Source organism: Aythya ferina (assembly GCF_964211825.1).
Source record: "Aythya ferina genome assembly, chromosome: 3".
Classification (NCBI taxonomy): domain Eukaryota; kingdom Metazoa; phylum Chordata; class Aves; order Anseriformes; family Anatidae; genus Aythya; species Aythya ferina.
The window spans coordinates 28,514,642-28,538,277 of NC_140298.1; the positions used below are offsets into that span (position 1 = coordinate 28,514,642).

General features: G+C 40.5%; 2 protein-coding genes across 8 annotated transcripts in view; one reads left to right on the forward strand and one right to left on the reverse strand.

Moving 5' to 3' along the window:
* The window catches only part of SDCCAG8 (SHH signaling and ciliogenesis regulator SDCCAG8), a 111,238-nt gene extending 91,829 nt beyond the window's left edge, over positions 1-19,409 (forward strand). For 2 of the 4 annotated variants that reach the window (XM_084515080.1, XM_084515082.1), the window contains 4 exons: positions 9,422-9,548; positions 10,222-10,245; positions 11,416-11,498; positions 16,067-19,409. In XM_084515080.1, coding sequence (XP_084371206.1) covers positions 9,422-9,548; positions 10,222-10,245; positions 11,416-11,466 — 202 coding nt within the window. In that variant the 3' untranslated portion in view covers positions 11,467-11,498; positions 16,067-19,409. Of the gene's footprint in view, positions 1-9,421; positions 9,549-10,221; positions 10,246-11,415; positions 11,499-16,066 lie in introns of those variants that run through there. The other 2 variants (XM_084515081.1, XM_084515083.1) reach the window with 2 other exon arrangements.
* Positions 19,050-23,636, reverse strand: part of AKT3 (AKT serine/threonine kinase 3) — a 153,791-nt gene continuing 149,204 nt past the window's right edge. For 3 of the 4 annotated variants that reach the window (XM_084515114.1, XM_084515113.1, XM_084515115.1), the window contains one exon: positions 19,050-22,766. In XM_084515114.1, coding sequence (XP_084371240.1) covers positions 22,681-22,766 — 86 coding nt within the window. In that variant the 3' untranslated portion in view covers positions 19,050-22,680. The remainder of the gene's footprint in view (positions 22,767-23,636) is intronic. The other variant, XR_014691691.1, reaches the window with a different exon arrangement.

Genomic DNA, 23,636 nt, shown 5'->3' on the forward strand with positions numbered 1-23,636 from the left:
GGCTGAAACCTCCTCAGGTCCCTTGGATAAATTCATGTGTGCCTGAGCACAGCTCTTCTCTGCATCTCATGCACACCCTAGGCTCTTCTGCTCAGCTGATCTCTTGGTGTGACCTGTTTCCCAGTATCTTCTCCATATCTTCACTCAGTATGTTCCCCTCTACACTAAGTTTTGTTTCCTAGGTGGAATAGGTTTGGAAAATAGACATGTGATAGAGCTATATATGAGGGGAGGAAATAAGCCAGGCAAGGGACAAGTTCACAAATGGAAGCAATCTGGTCTGTGTGGAGAGAGCAAGGGCCTTGTATGGGAAACATGCATCTGAATATGCTGCACAGAGAAATTATCTCTGTCACATTAAAGTCATATTCATCCTCTTGTATGTCACAAGCATAAAACTTTCTTCTCTACAAATCTACATCTATCATTACAGTGAAAGTAATTTTTAAAACCACAATAACCCTGTGTGAACCCTGGAAGTAAGCAAATGTGTATAGTCCGCCAGAGCTTGTGGGCAATATCTTGCATTTGAAGTGATGCTGGAAAGAGGGGTGTATTGGCACCCCTGGAGTGGAAAATAAGGGTGATGGTGTTTAAGCAAAGGAACTAATGAATGATGCCTGCACAGATATTTAATGGTGTTTGATTTATTTTTTTTTTATAACAATCAAACTATACAGTATAGCAGTATTGTTTTTTTTATAGTGGAGGTATTTTTGAAGTGCTATGATATATAAGTATTAAATTGGGCAGACTCCCCTGCAGATAACTGGATCAGAAGGACCATACCTGGCACCCCTGAGCTCCCATTTGCAAGGTCATTACTGAGAGACATTTTACCTTTCAAACACAGGTACTAATAGCTATGAGCACAGAAGCTTTATGCTCTTTGTAATACAGTGCCTGCAGTCCATGCTGATAGCAGCTAGAGTTTGGGCTCAGCAAGGACAGCAGGACTGAACCCAAAGCTGTTCTGCTAGCCTATAATTGCAACTGTCAGAAACAACTGAAGCAGTTGTAGCTCAGCTGCGCTATCCTTTCTAGCAGTAGTATTTTTTTAATTAAGACAATGTTTGAAAAAGTAAATTAACAGAAGCTGATGCTTTTATCAGTGTTTTTGCTTCAAATGCCTGATGTCAGCTTGGGCCACATGTACATTCTGCACATGCCATCGGATAGAAAAAGTAAAGACTTTTTTCAGTTCTCTGTTGCCTGCCCAAACACCACATGTACTGTCTGTTACATGTCGCTTCTGATGAGGTTCATGCTGGGAATTTCCTTTTAAAGGCAAAGTGTTTCTGAAGGAAGGAGTTCAGATTGGGCAGATTGCATTAAAAAAATTATCAATCTCTGACTCAGATATACCGTTTGTTTTGTGTGGACACCTGGACACTAACTAGCAATCTGTAAAGGGTCAAGTTTGTCTGGTTATAAAAGAAATAAGAGAAATTGGTAAGCTGTGGGGAAAATGGAGCACACATTTACAAAAAGTGAAATAACCACAGAAGGAGTTGGGACTAGTAAGACAAGTACATAAAAAAAAATACTTGAGTAATGTAGACATGTACCTTGTAGAATGATCCTTATAAACATTTTAGGGGGTCACATTTGAAACCTTGGTAAGATAGGCATCTCTTAACATATCAAGACAGTTTCTTCACTGGGAACTTGTGTAAGATCTGATCAGCAAGCCCTGCCTCCCTTTTCTCCTAAGGTATTCTAAACTAACAGGCAGTCTGAACAGTTTGAAAAAAATTTATTAAGCATTTTTCAGCAATAAGCAAAAAATATTAACAAGAACTGTTCTTCTCCAGAACAAAGTTGATCCAGAGTTCATATTGACTATATTATTGACTGTAACATAGACTACAATATTATAATATTACTATAATATTGACTTTAATATAGACTATATTATTTTGTATTATTCTGAAGGAGGAAAAAACTTCTTTAGCTGAGAGACTCAAACAGAAATAGATGTTATTGAAGGTTTCACCCGTATCTTTTACGGCTTCCTGTCCATTCTCTCAAAGTGTTTCCTTCCTGTCAAAACCCAGGAGGGCTAAAAGTGACCATCATATCAGCTAAGCCCAGCTGCTACACCCCCTACTAAAGAGCAGGCTGATAATGCTCTTGCTTCAGCACTTCAGACATGAGCCCAAGAATAGATCCAGACTCAGGTTTCCTACATGATTGTTTAACCTGATGGGCCAGCTGTGGAAGTGAAGATGTATTCTCATGGTCAGTGATGAAATCACAAACAAAGCAGAAGCTACTGTTCCTATGTAAACTTTTAATTAAACTCTATTTGCAGTTGTTACTATGGCTTGTTATCTTCTTGGAGAAGATGTAGTGTAGACAATTCTTGAAAAGTGTGTGGAAAAATTAAGAGTTTCTTTAGTAAAAGGAAATTCAGAGGTTACCCAAAACACATGTAGGAGGGGAAGAAGAAGAAAAAAAGCTTAATTAATAACCACTTGGGTCACAGGTTCCATGGTGAAATGTGGACATTTTCTTTTTAAGTGTCTTATTCCAAGAAATATTAGCCTCTAGTTACCATCTGTTAACGTGAGCTGGTTGTCTCTAGTGTAGGGAACTGCTTACCTTGCTAAAATAGAAGTGGTATTGATTGTATTCCTATCTGGCTAAACAAATGACAGTCATTTCATGTTTCAGAGAGGTGGGAAATGCCACAGAAACATCTTTTAATGTGCCCTAAACCATCTTTCCATGTTAGAAGTCAGGAATTCCAGTGAGACAGAACTAAAACAGTGTTAATCAAGGTATTTGTTTTGTTTTGTTCTTCTCTTTAGATTTCTTTCATTAACTTGAGAAAGCTGCATCATAGCGTTCTGCTTTTGAAGCTAGAAGGGAGTATGGAATTCAGTTAAAGGATAGATAGTACAGATGTTTCTTCTTAACTTTAGGGAGCATACAGGGAATTCTCAGAGATGCTGATCTCACCAGGTCTTGATCTGTGCCTCAACATCTTAAGTAAATACCAATTTAGGAAAACATCTAAACCTTGGCTTATAATCCTCTATTTATCTGCATTTCAAAATGTATAGAATCCTATTTAGTTACCTCAAAATGTAGTGCATAAATTTGTGAATGTTGCAATCCACAATGAAGAACTAACTTTTACTACTGATTTAAGTGCCCTAGCTCTCCATGGAGCTGGTTGAAGACATGAAGAGATGGTGGATGTAAATTTTACTGTCTTTACAAGAGGGGCACAACATCATTTCTGCTAAAAAAAAAAAAAAATAGCAGAGCTGAGCTGGGAAGCAGAGGGGAAGTGTGCTGCTGTCCCTGAAGAGGGAATGGGGAGTGAGAGCAGGAGAGCAGCTGGGACTGCTGAAACAAGCCGTTCCTCTCTCACTGTGAGCACCAGCCGTACACCCAAACTCTTCACGTGGCAGTAAGTCTGGCTTTCCAAAACTCTCATGTAGGCAGAGCAAGCCTGATCTTTGATTTATGTGTAGCAGTTTTTTACTGTAGGCAGTGCCTGCTTTATCTGTGTCAAGAGCAAGCTGTGATCACCAGTTTGTATTTAAGGTTGTGTGGTGCTTCTTGTTTTAAGACACTGTTAAGTTCTTTGTGATTTCATTGGGCTTGCCAAAACTTGTGCTTTAGGCTGAAACTGTTCAGCAAGCTCATGGTGAGCCTTGGGAAGAGGTGAGAGGCCGAGCAGGGGAGCTGCAGCGGAGGTGGAAGCTAGGGTGGGAAGAAGCTGCACAGAGAGCCTTTGCTCTAGCATTTCCTAATGCTAAGTATCTGAATATACACATTCAACATCCTTTAACGTGTTGTTCTACAACTATCTGTGAAGTATCACAACTTAAACACTTCCCTACCATTTTAGTATGATAGCTGATTTGCAGGATGACCTAAAAAAAAAACCCTAATAGTGGGTAGAAGTTAGCTGAAGGAAAATCTACTGGATTTTGTTGTCTTTTCTGACTGCCTTGTTCCCTCTTATTATAACCACCTTGTTTTTAATCCTGCATGTGGTTTCAAAGTTCACAGTGCGCTAGAAACACCTGAGGTACACAAATGGACAGCCACCAATCTGATGTTGATCATTTTGGGGCAGATCGTCCTTCAGTAGCATCTCTGCAGCCTCACAGGTCTGTGGCCTTGTTCCTGAACTTCCCCCTTGCCACCAGAAGCAGTGTCTGATCACTGCATCCACCTCCAGGCCCGCAGGTGCTGGGAGAGCGCCATGAGGAATGTAGCCTGTTGCTCTGCCCTTCTCCTGCAAAGGGACGTGTCATTTCAAGCCTCTTGGCTGCGCCATGCCACCTTTTCATGACTTGGGCCTTCTGCAGCCTCAGGACCCTTCTCACCAGTGGGCGAGCAGCAGGGGCCGTGCCCAGTGTTGCTGTGGCCGCCTGGGTGGGGAGGCCCTGGGCCCGGGCCTGGTGGGCCGCCCTCCATTTCCTTGGCAACCGGCAGATGGGGGGCTTTGGCGGGGGTCAGCGGGGGGCGGCTGCACCGCTCAATAACAGCCCTTTCAGCTCTGACAGCTCTGCGCGGGCTGGCCAGCGGTAGTTATCAGATTACTTGTATTAAAACCTAATTAAGATGTGTGCCAGTAAATGCAGCGTGGTTATTGGATTTGGTGATTTAGCGGCTGTAGGTTGCTGCAATCCAATCACGCCGTTTCAGCAAATTCAGCTCTGCAGAGTAGAGGGAAAGCGTTTTACGTTAGTACCCTGACTGTACTGAAAGAGTAAATAACCTTTTAATGCCTCTGCTTTGTCAAGGACTGATCCCCGCTGCTGGATGGATGGACGCTACCCACAGATCCTTGCATATTAATTTATTTCAAATCAACTTTAAAACCCCGAGGAGGGCCGACAGGTTGTATTGGCTTTTGTTGTACCAGCTTTTCCCTTCAGCACTCGTGGCTGCCTGCGGATTAATGGACCTGTGACTTCCCCAGGGCAGGGGCTCGCTGCGCACTCACTGCTGGAGCCTGCCGGGTGCCCCTGCTTCAGCGATGGGTCTTTATAGAAAAGAAAGAAGCTTTTATTTTTGTCTGTAGGACACAAAGTGCTAGTTCAGCTTTGTGCTGCTGACCGCTGTGGAAGTTAATTCTGCTGGGTGTAATTCACCTTGGTACCAAAGGTCTGCTCTGTGCTCCATGTTTCACACAGATTCTGTAGTGTCTTGCAAGGGATGTCTATTCCTACCTGTCCAAATGTAGCAAAACATATCTCTCCCTTTCCATTTTGTTTCAGGACAACTAGGTACTAGCCTAATCTTGGATCCAAATTTAATTTCTGTGCTGAGTGAAAGATGTGCTCTACTGCAGGTTTTAGCATGAGCTGCACAAAATGAACAAGGTAGTTTGGAGCCCTGATAACATAAAGCTGTATTCAAATACTGAGCATCAGAATGAAATGCTCATCATGAAGTGCTCATTGCAGCTTGCGATGCCTCAGTTTTGTTCTTCTATGGATGCACTTGCCTCACAAAGCTGTCTCTTACCTGCTGCCATATCGAAATAGGAATTCTGGTTTAGACCGGTTAAGTTTGCATGGAAAATTATTTTAACAGTACTAATACTATTAAATATGAGCTACCCCTTGGTGTAAGGTTATCCTGCAAGTAGTACAAATATAAAACACTTGGAGTTACATGTCTGAAACTTGTGCTTTGAAGTAACATGTCAGAGGGTGGAGTCAGGCCCTACCCTTCAGCACTCCCAGGCCACGGAGCAGCAGTCGCTGCCATCCCAACTGGAGAGCACTTGCCACTTTGGTGGAAAATGAACTCATTTGGAACGGAGGGGAAGTATGTGGTGGTCACGCAGATGCTCAGGACGCAGCGCACGTTTGCCTGGTCGGTGGTGTTGCCAAAGTGAACATGGTGACTGTGCAACCTCACTCACTCGTATTAGCAAAATGTGCAGAAGGTTCTGTCACCCAGTTGTAAAAATGATGGCAGGCATCGATGTGCAGTTGTAACATATGGGAAGTACAGTGAATGTGGGTGGAGCTGTTCATTTCTCATCTTGAATCATTTACGAGATCAGCAGGCAGGCCAGATACAATGCATATGGGAATGTGTGGCTGTGCTGCACATGTCACACGTAATAGCAGACACTGTGAGAGGGCCCAGAGCCTGTCCTCGGGAGCTAAATGCACCGGAGCAGGCTGGTAGTCCCAGCGTGCAGACCAAGGGCCAGCTTGGCAGCAGTTTTGGGAGAGCAGACTGGTAGACAGAATTTGGGAATTCACAGACTGAGATGTGTGCTGACTAGATGTACTCCCTCATTATCTGTTGTGACCCAGAACTGTAGAAAGGAACATTATTAACCCTGTACTCGAGCACTGGAGCTGGATACAGATGATACAAGTTGTGGTCTGCTAGTAAAGCCTAGTTCAGTGGCTGTGTTGTTTTCCATCTTTGTTCAAGGGCACAGTCTAATATAACATGGTGGGTGATAAAGTTACAAAACAGAAAAGTGTAGTTGAGTAGTATTGCCATAATTAAAGAGTTCTTAATTTGGATGAACTATTGTAAATAAACTTTAACAGGATCTGATAGGATCCTGTAGATAGTCTTACAATAGAAAGCAGTAAGGCTCATATCCAGCGATGTTTTGAAATTTGCATGTGCTGCCTGTGAGTATCTAGTAGAAAGTGTTGTTTTGATGTAGAATTTACATGAGCTGGAACTTACTTCAGTTTGCATGCCAGAACTGGAGGAAGTTCCTTGCACTGAAGTGGTGGCTCTTCAGCTGGAGCCTTCTTCTTGCAGGAGGAGACGCCTGGTAGGGCCCTTCCTCATGGGCTTCTTCATTGGTGGTTGCTCTTGCATCCAGAATGGGCCCTCTAAGCAATGGGCAGCACAACCGTGTTGCTACTTGAGGGGCTTACACACTTAACCATGTCTTTAGCTGCTAGGAGTGCCAATTTTGTGTAAGATGGTGTCTCAAAGACCCTTAAAACAAACTGAAGCACTGGTATAATGGAAAGATTACTAATTAAATATAGAAGTCAGCAGAAATTTAAAGGCTTGAATCCAGACAACAGTTGGTGGTTGCTGAGTGGGGCTTTCATGCTGTCTGAGATGACCTTGTGTGAAGAGAGGATTTCATAGTCTCAAGGCTTCACCTATGGAGGGAGGCACTGGAGTTTTTTCCTTGTCTGTCTGAAGACAGCACGTTCTAGTTACATCTCCCTACCAGTACTGTTATAATGTAGTGAGTATGGTATAAATAAAAGACTGGAAGATGACTTTATTACAAATAAAGGAGTCCAGTAAGCTCACAAATCCTCAAACTAAAGGAAATCAATGGCAAAATAGTAAGCAGAACTCAGCTCTCCAGTCTGAAACTCTGCTACATTGCCTCCAGGCTACATTGCCTCCAGCAAACAGTACCACTGTCTGTGCACTCAGTGGGAGCAATCTGATGCTCTTGGAGGAGCTAGTGTCCTTAAAAACAGAACACAAAAAGTACACGTGCATTTTTTTGGTTTGTGAGGGAATTTTGTTTCTTTTTTTTTTGTTGTTGTTGGTGGTGGTTTTTGTTTGTTTTGTTGAATTCCACACCTCTGAAGTCACCCTTTGTAAAGAAATCAAGCATAAACAGCTCATATATCAACATGTTATAGTTTAGAACATACAGGGACTGTGAAATTAGACACACAGCATGTAAGTGTGTATTTAGTAGAATATTCTATGCTATCAAAGTGATCTTTTTGTTTACTTCATTGGATGTTTACAACCAGCTGTCACTGTTTGCAGCTAGCTGCAGTTACTTTTGTTCTGATCCCCAGGAGATGGTCCTGCAGCTCCTCAAATCCCTTTTTGCAGCTATCCATTAGCAGAGTAACAGGACAGGATGAAATATGTCCATTCACAGTGTTTGCTGCATTATTGTTGCAGTTCAACTTCAAAGGAGGTGTCTGATAGAGATAGACCACTAAATACCGTTTTTCACATAAATTTTGGCAAATTTGTTTCAGCTAAGTTTTACTAGATTTTTATCAAGAATTTCAGGGGTGTTTACTAATGCAGTTATTTGAACGATCCTGATTAAGAATGTGAATATTCAGAGTGATTAGCTTAGCTGAGTTATGACAGCTGTACAACTCAAAACTACCACATGGAGTTGAAAGTAGAAGGATTCAGAAAATCACATGCCTTATTGTGAGCATATAACTAATTCTATTAAAAACACAGACTGTATGAGAGATATGAGCCTAAGCACCTTGTTCAGTTGAAGCTGTTTTTCGAAATGGTGAGCAAGAAATGGTTTACAAAACAAGTGCAGAATTTAAATCCAGAACTTACCATAGCAAAACCCAGGTTGGTTCATGCTCCCTAAATACATAGTGTTTAGACATACAGACTTTTCTCTAGAGCACCGATATTTAAAGAACAGAAGCTTCTAAGATATCTGCAGGGACTTGTAGTTAAAGATGTTTCCACTTAAAGAATGAATGAAATGCGCTTAATGCGAAAACACAATTTTCAGCTTATTTCTGTTTACTTTCCTTGTTACAGATCTAAGCAAACTTTTTAAGATTTTTTTCATGGCAGGATTCAGAGGGCTATCCAGTCACTGGGGACATTCCAGGTTTTGAGATTAAAGTAAAGGTGCAGTTGCCCTTTCTACAAGGATGTTGTTACACTTGTTTCTCAAGTGTAAGCAAAGCCTTTGTGTACCCCTGCTGACACCCACTGGCTTGTTCTCCCTGTTTTGCAGCCCATGATGAGAAGTCTTTGGAGTGGTGGGCTCTTAAATCCTTCCAGAGGAATCTCTGTTAGAGATTAACGCTGACATGCTTAATTACCACTAAGCTCACTTTAAATAATGTTGTGCTCTGTAATAAGTTTTGGGCATTGACCAGGGTGTAAAGAGCAGTGGAATGAAAACTAAACTTTCCGTCACTTCAGGTCCAGTTTGTCAGGGGGTTGGGATACTTGGATTTATAATCTGGGCTAATGTCATTGAAATAACCGCCTAAAATCAGGAAACTGGTTTCTGAAGGAGCTGTAGGGTGCATAGGTCTGCCGACAGGTTTATTGCCATATCCCAAGAACAGCCCTGAACTCACAGCACCCTTTCTGTAGGAAAGAAGAGCAAGGCATGGCTTGCTCAGCTGCAGATGTCGGATGGAGTCCTATGGTCTTTACTGATGTCATTGAATGGCAAAACTGACTTGTCATGTCACGACAGGGCTTCTAAGTTAGAAGTGCAGACATTTAAAAGTGCTCATTTAAACTGTCAAGATCAAATATACTGAGTGCCCTTCTGTGGAGTAATAATATTTCAGTCTCAGCCCAACACCAGGCCAAGCTGTGTCATCTGGGAGCTTGCACCTGCCAGTGCAAAGATCAAAGCTTCTGCAGAGAACTCCAACTTCAGACACACTGCACTCTTTTTATCTATTTTTTCCAGGTTGCACCAGCTTGACAAGCACTGCCAGGCCACTGCCCAGCAGTTAGTGGAGCTACTCAACAAACAGAATCAGCTCTTCAAAGAGAAGCAGCTGCTAACAGAAGAGGTGCAGTTTCTGCGAATCCAGGTACTGTGCCAAAAGAAAAGAAAGTCTGAAGGGAATATTCTGCAGCTTTAGCGAAGAAATCCACCAGCAGTCTCTTCTCAGCTCTGGGGTTTTATTGTTGTTGTTCTAAGTAAGGCATTGCCTTATGAAAAAAAAAATCCATGCAACTGGAGATAGGCTGGTTGCTGGATCAGAGTCCCACTTAAACTAAATGAAGAGACAATAGAACAGCAGTACTTATTCTTGGTTACAGTTCCTAGCTTTCCTATTGCAAGATTTTGTGTTCCTTTTCCAGAGAAAAGAGAAATCTGTTCTTCCACAGCATTGACATTTAAATAGTGGCTTGATGCTTGTAATTTCTTGGAGCATTTTGCTGACGTTTGTCAGCTTAAGTCCCCCTACCACTGTGATTTTTTCCCCTTATTTTTAAATGTTATTTTCTTTCCTGCTGCTTCGTGACCACTCACCCAAATGTGAGGTGGAGAATGTGAAATCAATCCACCTGAGCACTACTCACTGCAGTGCACCTTTGGCAGGCCCAACTGTTGCTTCCAGTGGTCTCTAGGATGCTGCAGGTTTCCATGGGCTGTTGTTGCTTGGGTTTTTGACCACTGTTCTTCACCCATTGCTTTAGAACTACGGGAGAGGACTGCATGGTTTGTTTCATTCTTTCCCTTTCATCCATTTGTTTCAGAAAAAAGAGGAAGAAAGAGAAATAGTAAGTATAGAATGAAGTTTTCAGTAAAACTATTAAATAATCAAACCCTTGTTTTGTGACTAATTGAATTGCCTAATTCAACCATATCATGATGTTTTCTAACTAATAACTGGAGTTCTGTTAAAAGGGTAACAAGTTCAGTGGAGAAAATGTTGTCCAGTAGTACACTTAGCAGTAAACAGAAAATAGATGTCTTACAACTTTCAAATATTTACATCATACTCTTTTTCATAGGCTTTTTAGCTGTAGGATTTAATAAATGTTTAACCTAGGCAAATAAGATCCATATTTTGTTACGCTTTTAATCATGTCAGTGTGTTTGGTTTTACAGGATTTACTGTCGGTAGACAAACCTGGTAACCCAAGATAGCGTCAGGTTATCAGCATGTAGTAATTACTGACAAATTTTAGGGCAACCATAGTGTTCTCTCTATAAGATGGTTGAAGAACATTTGCCATTCAGAAAAGAAAATGAAAGTTGCTACTCTAAGGGAAGCACTCTAGGTAATATGAAGAGACTTCCTACGTAGTCCACAGAGATTCTGTCATTGATAATGTGTTTTATCTGGAACTGAGCATGTTTTTATGAGGTTGGGCGAAAGTACTAAATTGTACAGATGAGGAAAAAAAAAATCATTCAGATACACAACCAAGACTTGACTAGCAAAATCTTCCTTTTTTCTGTTCATTATAAGTTAATTGTGTTCCAGAGGATACTTTTTAACATGTGAATATTCAGAAGAGAAGTATATATATATTTTTTTAATTATTACGAGTCCTAAAAATCTGTTTGTTGCTATTGAAAGCAACAGTGATTCTCTGGGAATTGGAATTCAGCCCAAAAAAGCTGTCTGGAATATCAGACGATTGTTTGAAGAAAACTAAAGGACATTTCACTGTAAACTGGAGATTTTAACTACAAAAAGATGTATGTAGCTATTATAGAAATATATGTTAAAAATATCAATTGCATAATCAGTATTGATCAGAGGTGAAAGTGACTTATGCCATGTTTTACTGTGTTATTCAACAGCTATCCTTTGCAGTTAGTTTTTGGGGAGAAACCACTCATACCTAATGCTTTAAAAATGATGTAAAATACACTGACTGAAATTTGGTGTTATATCTTGGAACACAAGCCACTAGTAACTCTGCAATTGCATATTTCAGGAAAAGAAATGGGATGCAGATCTCAAACAGGACACAGATGGAATCAAGTAAAAACCTGGATGGATAAAGAGAAATGAGCATAAATAGGTATTTTTTCTATACACTATATATAGAGGAAAGGGAGGGAGAGGAAAGGAGGACTAAAACTATTTGCAGATGTGGGTTGAATCTGGCAAACACTTCAAGACAAAGGGAGAAGAAAGTGTTTGAAATGTTTTGGGGCTAGAAATTGTTGGGGGGGGAGGGTTGTGTGATGTTGTGTTTTTTTTTTATACTGTTAAAAATGTAGGGCAAGCTCTCCAGAAAAGAAACAGGTTTACCTGACAGAATTTAAAAAAAAATAAAATATAATTTAAGTTGGAGAGCAAGGAGGACATACAACTCTTGGCAAGGTGGGAACTTTTACAATTCAAATTTTACCTTAGATACCTTTTGGGCTAGATAATCACTGTGGGTTCTCGTTTGATTTGGAGTTGGTTAGCTTTGTCACTTGCAATAGTATTTTCCTTCTCAGAAAGCAAAATGCTATTTCTTTAGAAAGGCTTCAGCTTGTTCTATAATGAATCATAAAAACTCAGTGTCATGTTGTAAGAAACATTATATAAATAATTGCATTTGGAGTGATGCTGTTGGAATGACAGCACTGCTACAGTTTATAGCTGTTCCTATAGCATTGTAAGCATTAACTTTAAAAAAAAAATGCAATTGAAGTCCCAGATTTTAAAAATTGTTTCATTATTTTAATCTAGCTGATTTACGGGGAAAACAAAAACAAACAAACAAAAAACTACTGCCAAACCTTTAGCCTTCATAGGATTTCCAGTGCTCATATTTGCCATATCTGGGGGAAAAAATGGAAAGAGAGAAAGAGGTCTTTAAATCCTGCTACATTTTGGTGTGTTGAGAATCTGTTTTTCATGGAAAACTCATGTGATAATGTAAGGAAAATTCTTGGTTTCATAATGAATGAAGAAAAAAAAAAAGCCATTTTAAAAGAAATACTTGATCCTGCTACATACTGAATTCCTTACAGGCAACATGAGTTAAAAAGCTTTTTGCATCCTTGTTGAAGGAGTAACCAAGGCAAGAACTATAGGATTCAAAAACACCTTTCTCATCCTTGGAAATGAATTACAGGCTTTTGAAATAATGATGTTAAATCTCATGGTACTGGAGGAAGCTCAGAACAATCACCTGCCCACAACCTTTGGGCTAGGCCATCTTCACTTGGAAAATATTTGTCCCACAGACAGAGGATAGCAGAAAGCTCCCATTACCCATACCACTAGCAGAGATTTACATCACTGTCATTGTTTTTCCAGTTCATTTCCTTGTCAAACTTCTCTTGTGTATCTTCCATTCTAAAATGTAAAGTAGGCTCTAGGCATAGCCCCTGAGAAGCAGAGGAGTGAAATTCTGTCCTTCCCACTGAAGGTGGTAATGCGTACATGATGAAGATGCTCACACCGAAATTTTAATTTTCAGAGAGCTAAAAAGGATCAGTATGATAATTTGGCCTGACCTTACAGCATGTGCTGTAGATGAAGCCTTCGCATTAATATTTAATAGATGGCAGTAATATTTAATAACGATATACAGCTTAACACAGGCAGATCCACCAAAAGGTAGTCAAAAGTTTAATTACGGGATTTCTACTTCTGATTTTGAAAGCTTTTGAAGGATCCAGGTTTTGTGTTTCTACCTTTGAAAGTCTCTCTTACCCGGCAAGTTACTGCAAATCAGGAGAGCAAGAGATACGTAACTCCCATTCTATATAGTTACTAAATACAAACGTGTGTAATAGAGGAAAATAATATTTAAGTTGAGATGACTAGAAACCTCAGCACTGTCCACCCAGTGTGTTTATGTTTCTGAAGGCTGGAATGCTCTTCACTTGCGGGATCTGCCTTAGTGTCCCTCAGTTTCACAGAAAGAGCTGTTTGTCCCAGTTTTAATCCCCTTGCAGACTCTGGCCAGCTGAGCCCGCCAGCGTGCAGGCCAGCTGACAGGATTGGGACCTCTGGGATTACCCCCAGCCACATCTGCCATTCCACGCCGCTGGTCTGTCCTCTCCCCTGGACATCTCCCTGTGCAAGTCTGCCCTTCCCCGTGCTCTCCAGATTGTCATGCTGCTGAAACTGGCTCGTCCCTTGTTTCAGATGTCCCGTTTTTCAGTGATCCCATTGCTCTGTGAACAAACCACTCCTTTCCCAAACAGAACATAAAATATACTCACCCTTAAGTATCTTCCCCTCGTCATGCCTCTTGTGCCTTAGTGGGAGGTAGTGTCTGAATTACAGCCGGTCCTGGGCTGAGATTGTCTTTGTTCTCCTAGGTCTGCATGAATTTTCAGTGGGGCCCCAGCAACAAATGCAGTGTTTGATGGGCTCCCAAGTGCCCATTTTGCTTTTTTTTTTTTTTTTTTTTCTCAATTTAAACGTTAAAGCTAGCCTTCTGTATGTCCAGAAAATGAGTAGCCCTTCCACTTCTGATGTCGGAATTGATTCAGGCTGATCCTTATGTGGGCTTTTTTTTTGTTTTTTTTGTTTTTTGTTTTTTTTTTTTTATTGTGGTCTCAATGTACAAAAACGTGCATGTTGGATTTTTTTTAAAACAGCTAGTGACATTCTACAGACACGGTGTTGGTTTTTTTTTGGAGCAGGAGAAAGGAAGGTCATGACTACTGCTTAGGTGGCATTTAATCAAGTGGTGATGAGCGTTAGACCACGGTAGGTGGAGCTTCGGGTTTTGTGATGCTGCAGCTGGGCGCAGGAGGCCAGGACGGCCCTGGAGGTGTCTGCAGCAGCAGTGCGGCCTGGCCCCTCTCAGAGCACCATGCTGACCAAACAGGCATCTAGTGGCTCCTCTCCCCGCCCCTGTGACTAGCATTAACATCAGTTAAAACACTGGGGTTTCTATGGCTCTGCTACCTACAAAAATGAAATCTGTAAGACTAGCCAGCCACACAGCTAAAAGAGCTGCCCCTGAGGGGAGGGAGCATGGGGAGAACTTTGAGCACTTTGTGCTGCAGCACTCTGCTCACTCAGCTGGGAGGAGGAGAGCGGCACATCCCAAACAACTGCTTTAGCATCCAGCCTGCTGTGCCATTGGGCACACTGAGACTTTGCCAGTATTTGCACTTTTGTTTTTAAAGCAGATGAAGCCTGCCTATAGTCAGATGGAGAAATGCTGACTTCGTCAACCATGCAGAGGTTCAGTATCTTGCAAAGCATTAACTTGGAGTAACTGTGCCGATGGAAGAAACGCAGGCAGCCTGCGGCACTAGAGGTGGCCGTTTTGGTACCTAACCCATTTACACGCATCTGAGCAGGGCTAATGAAAACCTTTCTGTGGCTTCAGGTGGTAAGGAAAGGCAACAGCAGCTCCTTAGTTAGAGGCATAGATGACAGGATGAAACTTCTAGGTAGAAATGTTTTGAGGCTTGGTGAGAGAAAACAGCTGTCTGAGAAGGGGTACCTAAAAGAACAAGCAGTGGTACTAAGGATACTCATACCAGTAGCTAGGGGAGAGAGCAGTGCACTAACAGGCCAGGCATTCAGCTGCACCTCAAAGGGCAGCCTTGACAAGCCTCAGGTGGCCAGGAGACTTCTTCAGGAGCTGGGTGGAGTGCTCTTTGTCTTTTTAATCTTTTGTTAGTATTCTAATGCTGGCCCTTTAATGAAGCACAGCCTGGGCTTCCTCTGGCTGTCACTAACAGCCACCCTGATGCTGAGTCTGACCCATAACTCTTTCCAGGGATGTAATTTGATTTTCAGTGCACTGGTTGTGGATACAACCATAGCAATGACATGGTGCATGTATTTTTTGGGGAAAAAAAAAGTACCATGTTATTGTTTTTAATTAATTCTTTAATGAACTGCAACATTATAAATCCTTTCTTAACTCAGTCCTCAGTACCTTACCAACTCAAAAAAAAAAAAAAAAAAAAAAAGCAAAACGCTAAGTCCTCTAATGCAAAACCAGCCCAAATTGAAAGTTTATTTTTATTTGAGGTCATTTACATCTCTTAAATTCAAATTTCAGAACTCCAGTTGCTTAATTCTAGGTAGCTACCCCAGCTCCACTAGAGTTTGATGTCTTGCCCTTAATTAAGTCGTGAAGTGCTACTGAGGAGGCACAAACAATAGCTATGCGAGAGCTTATAAACTGCAAATTAGCCTTCCCACCAGAGGTTTCCTAACAGCACACAGGCAGCTTCCTGTTTTGCTACAGCTGCCCACCCCATATACAGTCTGTACAATTCACAGTAAACAGTCTCTGGCACAAACCTGTCTCCTCCTTCCTGGAAGGGAGAAGGGGCAGGATCTTAGACGTGCCCCAAAACAAGAGCTTAGTTATTTACTGCTAAACATGAGCGATGGCTAAAGCTCATGGAGATCTTGTTTTTCAGAAATCAGATAGCTCTTGTTCTTGCTACCTGTAAGATTGCTGATCTTAGAAAGCGGTGAGGACCACAGGAAGCACAGGCTTTGAAACAGAGTTTGTTTACATAGCATTGCCACATTCTTAACCATTTACGTATTTCTTTTCTAAGAACTCACCCACGGGCTGAAGTGACACAAATGAGAGATGCAAGCAGCTCCATAGAGACTACTTACTTACACTCCCATCTCCTTCTTCTGTCTTTCAGTTCTCCTTTGCACCCGTCTGAAACTCGGACTTGTTTGAAGCTCACACAGAGAAGCGTTCGCAGAAAACAGACACACTGGCTAATTTCAACTGGTTTATATTTGTTTTTAACTACAGAATCATAAATATTTTGAAACATTACTCACCTACCAAACTTTCTAGGAAGACAGCTGAGACTTTTCTAAGAAAAGGCTAAGCTTGCAATCCAGTTTTAACAGCTGTTATGAAGCATCAGCTTAATTCATAATTTGTACAATGTTTTATAAAATGTTTTTATCTATTTTTGTAATTTAACATAGATGTCTTATTTACAGATGGCAATACCAATAAACTGAATTTGATTCATTACTTTTCCTGGTTGTGTCCTTTTGCATTCAAGGGAAAATGTGTGTTTGGGGAGGAAAGGGTGTTTAAATCTCACAGAAATCACAGTGTGCTGAAGTTCATTACTCATGACCAGAATCTACCAGGGAACTTTGAATGGGAATGACCAGAATCTACCTGGGAACTTCAGTTGTACAAGCTACTTGCCACTTTTATACAAAAGTCAGGGTCCTAACAACTCTTAATCCATCAGAAGGGCTTAAGAACAATTGAGAAATATTCCCTGTAATGTGGAGTAATTTCCACAGGGTAGGTTTCCCATCAAAACAGTCACTGGCTAACACCTTTGAGACAAAGGGACCCTTTGTTAGCAAAGGCTAATACGTACATGAGGTGCCTGGCTCTCAACACTGAAGTGATTCTAGACTTTCCCCCTGGAAGATACTTCACTATCTTGGGGATGGGCATCAGCTGAACTCTGCTTCAAATTATTGAACTCAAAACATTTGGAGGCTACATTTGGAGGACTTCTTTCCAGTTAACTTTATATTTGTAAAGGTTACTTTCCAAGTACCAGGCTGTTTCAGAAAGAATTCATCTGAACCTTTTGCTGAACTAGTGCATAATAAACTAACCACGTAAGAAAAGGTTTTTACATTCAGTGTAGTTCCTGAATTGCACTGGTAAAGAGGGAGGGAAAAAAAAAAAAAAAAAAAAAAAAGTGCAAAGAACAGTTCCCAGTCAATAAGGCTACTTCAGCCAGCATGAACACATAAAATATAACAGAAGTAGGAGTAACAACACATGCAATAAGTTACCATTTGCTGTGGGACACAATCTTTCATTCCTTGTATTTTAAGAATTACTAGTGGTACAGCCTTAACATCAAAGTGTTTTTTCTTCCCATTTCAATTTCCTGCCATATGAAACTGCCAAACACATCTGAACTCCTCCCTAAACTGCTTCACCACTATGACAATAAACATGCTTAAATCGCCTCGGGTCTTTTGGGAAGGGAAAGGCTGCTGATGAAAATTCCTTTCTAGCTCAACTACGGGTTCTCCACGCTAGTCAGGTGGACAATTTTATTTTATTTCTCACTACTTTATAGATGGTTACATAGGTAAGACTATATGTTTATAAATCTGCAAACTTATTACTTTTCCCCACACCATAAATCTGTGTTTAAATAGGAGCAGTGCCTATCAGCCACATGCATGAAGGACCTCAGGCACCCAGTCCCAGCACTTAGGCTTCACTGAGATCCTGGAGCTGCTGTACCACGGCCCACGGCACAGCTGGACCCTCAACCTTTCTGGACCTACCTCACCTGCTGCAGCCACCACTGTGACTACAAGGATCAATTTCTCTGCAGCAGCTACTCTACTCATAGCAATCATTTACTCACTGTGCACAGACAGTGCCAGGTCTACCCCGCTCCTGTTCTCCCCACCCCACCCTGTCCTTACCCACAAACTGCTTACTTTTACAAAGTTTACAAAGTTCAGATCAGGCGATCGCATCCAGGAGCTTCCATGCCCACAGCTAGAGCATCGCCCCCCCCGAGGCATCACCCCTGTGCCTCCATGCAGAATGAGCAGTGGCTCCTTCCATGGCCACAGCTGAGTCCTGTCACTGATCTGCAAATATTGCAACTACTGTCCATCTGTTTGTCTCTTTCTTCTGCTCCTTCTGGCCTACTTCAAGGGGAAAACAAGAAAGACCCGGCTCACACACTTACTTACGTTCCAGGGAAGGGTTCATGCCTGAGAACTGAGCTAAAACCCAGATGACCGACTGCTCCAGGGACACTCAGCCCTCCTGGCTGGCTGCTGCAATTAGGCTTGGGCCAGTTGGCGGGCGTCAACGAGTCCCACCCCGAGGTGCCCTGCAAATCACACCTTCCCCTTGCTTCCTCCAGCATGCTGCCACGCTACGCGACTTGAGGCTACGGCTTTCATTCGATGACAACTCGCTTAAATGTTGGCTGTTCTGATAGGAACGTAGCCCTGCATAATCAGTACTTGAAAAGTACAACCCAAATTTACTTTTAGAAGTTACATACACCTCGCAGAGTTAACACAGACCACCTGTATGGAAATAGCCTTGGGCCACAGCACAAATACATCTTGCTTAGCCATTAAAACCTCTTTTTGTTGTTTGTTTGTTTTTTGTTTTTTTTTTGACAATACCGTAACTTAATTTACAAGCTGAAACTGATCACCCAGTATCTGAAATACGTCACATCAAGTTACAGTTATCACTAGGACTTCACAGCAAATAAAACTTTGAACTAATCATGCACAGATCATTATATATACAGTGATAAAAAAATAACGATGTACATTTTCTTGTAAGAAGAAATTAAGTAAATTCTTTGTGCATTTCAGGATTGAAACATCTAACCTATATAAAATTACTTTAAAATATGAAGTAAATATTTAAACCAAAACTTGAGAAATCTTTTGTAATCTGCAATATAGCCTTCTCGTTTCAGATTTTCTTTCTCTGACACAGAACAGATTAGGAACTTTATCCTCTAAGATATTTAATAATAATGTGCAGATATAAAAAAATACGTCCTTTGTGGCAAGCTTGAACATATATATAATATATTTACAAACCTCCAGAACAAATTAGCATTAAAAAACACAGAAGTAGCAGATTGACATAGTGTTTTATTTAAGCTGTCTGTACGAAGGAAAATAATGTGCATCCCTATCATATACGTGTAAAAATACTAAGGATGTACAGTGTACAAAAACAGTTTCTTGTAGTTATTTCACATCCTTGTGGGTCATATACTTAAGGAAATAAACAGTTTAAGTATGACCAACAGTAATACGGTTTCTTGGGTTCATAGTCGTGTCTGCTTAATATCCTTAACCATATGACTAGATCTTGCATGGATCTAATGAAAGAACTAGCAAGGTCAAGAAATGTCACAAACTCTAAAGCTACAGGGAGGTAATTCAATTACCAATTTAGAGGTTTTTATTTAAATAAATACTTTACATTTCATGCTTGCCTGTAATGCACTACCAGGAGCAAGATAAGGAAATTCTACTGTAGACAGTACAAACAGTAGCAGCAAAGTGTGTACATTGAGGTGTAATATATAGACCCTGCAGTTAGTAAGGAAAGACCTTACTTTTGTACTCTAGGAGAAGCACATGGCCCCTGCAAGAACAGTCAGCTTTAAGAAGCCGCAAGTAAAGATGGAAAAAATGTAAAACAATACTGGAATAAATGTTCTGTAAGCAACAGGAATGTACTGGAAGATGGATTCGTGTGGAAAGCAAAGCCGTGTGCAAAACTGCCAAAACCCAAACAGAAATGACCTATTTCCTCCGAGATGGCTGCAGTACAAGAGGGCATACTGTCTGCCATGGAAGTCAGTACAAGCTGGAGTCAAAGTCTGAAATGTACTGTGCTCAAAAGGCTCATCAAGGTAACCAGCCACCACCACGCACTGTCCAAACCCAACTACAACTACAAACAGGCAAAGAAGAGCTTTGAGAGTTTCTCCCAGCACAGCTTGTTAATTTCTCTTTCTTCTATCTCTGACACTGCTATGAGGGAATTCCCCCACCCCCGGCAGCATTAAATGACTGCTGACTCTCTCCATAGCACGAACTCGATCTATGATATTTTGGAAGGCAGATAACACAATACACACTGATTGAAGCCTTAAAAAGTTTTCAGATAATTCGCCCACAGATATTTACTGCGAACTGCACTCTAACTAGCTACACTGTGATGAACCTAGCCACAGGGTTTCTTTCTTCTCAGCACGAGGAAGGGTTGGTCAGAGGCACAACTCCAGTTGGTCATTAGCTATAGGTGCCCTGTGTCAAAAAATTTATTGCTGTTAAAAGCTGGAAAAAAAAGAAAAAAAAAAAAAAAACAACACCACAGGCATATAACACAGATTTTGAATCACCATAGTTTTAGTCTGTAAGTACGAGGCCTTTGCAGAAAACTAATTAATGCCCGTCTCCTAAGTAATTGGTTATTTCAGTCACTCACTCACTGTGTCAGTACAGACACTTCTACAGACCTGCAATGCATTTACTGTGCTCGCTCTCTCTACAGAGGGATAATTTCTACATGTTTAGTGTTACAAGGAGACAGAATGAGATCCTATGTAGTTAGCATATACATCATGATATATTTCTGACTGATTATCCACCCATTACTAAAGATAAAACACGAAACATGAAAAATTGTCTAAATTAGTCTGCGTCTTTAGCTGCCTTGCTAAAATGCCCATTGGCCCCTTGACTGTCCCAGCATATGCACTGCCAGCAGTGGGCTTCACGCCAGGATACTCAACTTTCCACATCAAGAGGCTAAGGCATCTGCGTATGAACATCTCCTTTCAGACTCACCTCCTCACTCACACAACGCAATCAGTAATACTCTGTGATATCACAGTCTTTGTGGGAGCTAACAAGATACGAACACAGAGATACTTCAAATGATAATCCCATGGAGTCAGGGCTTTCAGGCGCCGTTAGCAAGGGCACGTGCACACCATTACTGCACTGCAAAATATCCCAGCTCCTAGCACCAAAGGGTTTATTATTAAGATTATCATTGCTGAAGATCAAAGCTAAAGCTTGTGCACATGTTCTGTTAGATACAGATCTTCGGAAATGGAAAGACGTTTTCCTGTCAGTGGAGTGTTTCTTGCAATGCTTTAAATTCCATCAATCGGGTACCATGGTTACATGTAACATGCTGGGTTTCGTAACTCTTTTGGTTGAGGACAAACTTTCCTTGAGAATGGCTGATCCCAGAAATTTACTATTTTAATTATTAAAGTGCTTTTCTTGTAATCACTGGGGTCTCCTTGTTCAAATATGTTTCCTTCATATAGGACAGAAATTTTCTATTGTGCCATCAGGCTTTTACAGTATCTTTATCCTGAATAGAGCACAAGATGTAGCTTTTTTGTTTATTTGTTTTTAACCCTTTGGCACATGAAGTTGGAACTCCTCACCTCCACTGCCAAAGAATTAAAAGACAGTATTTCATTCACAAAAATCTGATTCTAAGCAGTATGTACAATTTCAGAGCCTTGTTAAAATTTCCACATGGGATAAAAGTGCATTATTCCCTTCAGCTTGTACAGTCCTTCCATATATTACAAAATTAACTGCTATAAGCCTGTTCTATCTAAGATGTAGCAGCATTTGCAAACATGACACATACAAACCTTATCTCTAAAAATAAATACTACCGCAGTATAACAAAAAAAAAAAAAAAAAAAAAAAAGGAAAGAAAAGAAAATAAAAGAAAAAAAGAAGAATATTCAGAGTTAAACACCTGTAGAAAAAGCTAATTCACAAACTCAAAAATAAGTAAGGCAAACAACTGTTTACCTTGGTGCACACATTTTGGTGAAAAGCAATACCATTATGCCTGTCTACATTCTTCAGCCATCAGAGGTGATGTATATCATGAAAGAAAAAGAAAAGCATGAGAAAGATGTTATCTGGTGCAAATTATAAGACCCCTAAACAACTTCAACTGCTGCTTTTATGCCTTCATTTCTTGCATGTATAATGTTCGATTCTCCATGATTGCACATGAACCTGGAAGTTCTAAGTGGCAGGCTGGGTGAGCCCAGCCCTTCTGCTTCTTCTGTAGTATCCAACAGTAATTAAAAAATAATATATATATATATTTATATATATCAACAGTTTAAGTCCTTCTCTCAAACGTTTCCCAAGCAAATTCCAGCCAGATGTTAATGACAGAGACCTGCTTCAAGTAATGATATGCCTAACAAAAACCTTGCATATGTACATCACCACCCCTACGTTTTCTTGTTCTAACCAGCACAAACAGATGCAAGAAAATATTATAGACTAGTCTTTTTAGACTAATTACAATTTTGATTCATCTTCTAGAAGAAGATAAGCTGGACCAACACGTTTTCCTGTTTAGCCTCCACTGTGAGGAAAAATAGATGACTTTGTGCACAAAACGTACAACGCTGAAGTAAAGTCATCTACCTTCAAAGAAACTGTTAGTAACTTCTTGACGTTGCTATTATACTGAGACGGTGGGCAGCAGCAATAGCAGGAGAGCATAGAGAGCTACCATATTTCATGCAAAACCAAAATGGATTTTAGGTAGGTTTGGGAAATAACTTTGTTCAATTTGGAATGGTCTCTGAAAGTGCCCCTGCTATCTTAAATAGTATCTAGTACTGGTGGTGATGTTCAGGAATCATTTTCAGTGATAAACCTAAGATGACAGTGAAGCAGCAGAACAAAAAAGTTATTCTCGTCCACTTGCGGAGTAGGAAAACTGGGGGAAATGCGGCCGCCTCTCATTGTCCATGCAGTCCATACCATCCTCGTCATCTGTATTAAGGCAGAAGTTCAAAACGTCATTATATTTACTATAAAATTTTATTATTCACCTAACATGCAGCCCATCTTTCAGAGTTCAATGCTGAAGTTAAAGGCTCGAGTTAAAAATACATCTTCATTCACATAAGTTTATGCTCATACAGTAGACTGATGCTCATGGAAAAGATATCCTTTCAGTAGGTCATCACTACAGCAGTGTGGGGATTTTTTTTTGTTTATTTATTTATTATTTTATTATGACTATCACACAAGGACTTCAATCACTACTACCCTTTCTAGGCTAATCAAAACACACCAGCACATCTATTTATTGGTAGCACAGAAGAAAAAGAAAAGAAGTCCTTGCTGATTGAAGCAGAGAAGCAGTTTTCATTGCTTCTTAAACTGAGTTCAGAAAATTATAATCTTGTAGACATACTTAAATGCTTCTCCATTTTGAAGGGAGTTAAAAGAAAGCACACCAACAAAATGAACAATTCGTACAAGTTCTTTTTAGTTCAATTTTTACATACAATTATTTAGTAAACTATTTATTTTTACAGTATTTTCTGGGATCAGAGGAAACACGGACTAAGCCAAATTCATAAATATTTTTATTTACATATTTCCTGTATTGCCAATGGAAACCAGACACCAGATGTTGCCTAACTCTGAGCATTTGGATCTGCATTCTCGCATAGATTTTTAAACAGTGTCCTTAAAGACACCTATTGAAATTGTTATCCTAACAATAGATTTATATGCATAAATTTATTGTGATATATGCGGTTTGGTTACTGTAGATACAAGATATACTTTCAACATTTGTGCACTGCTGCTGGCAATCACCCCTATTTTATTATTTTTATGAGCAGGGTGGGT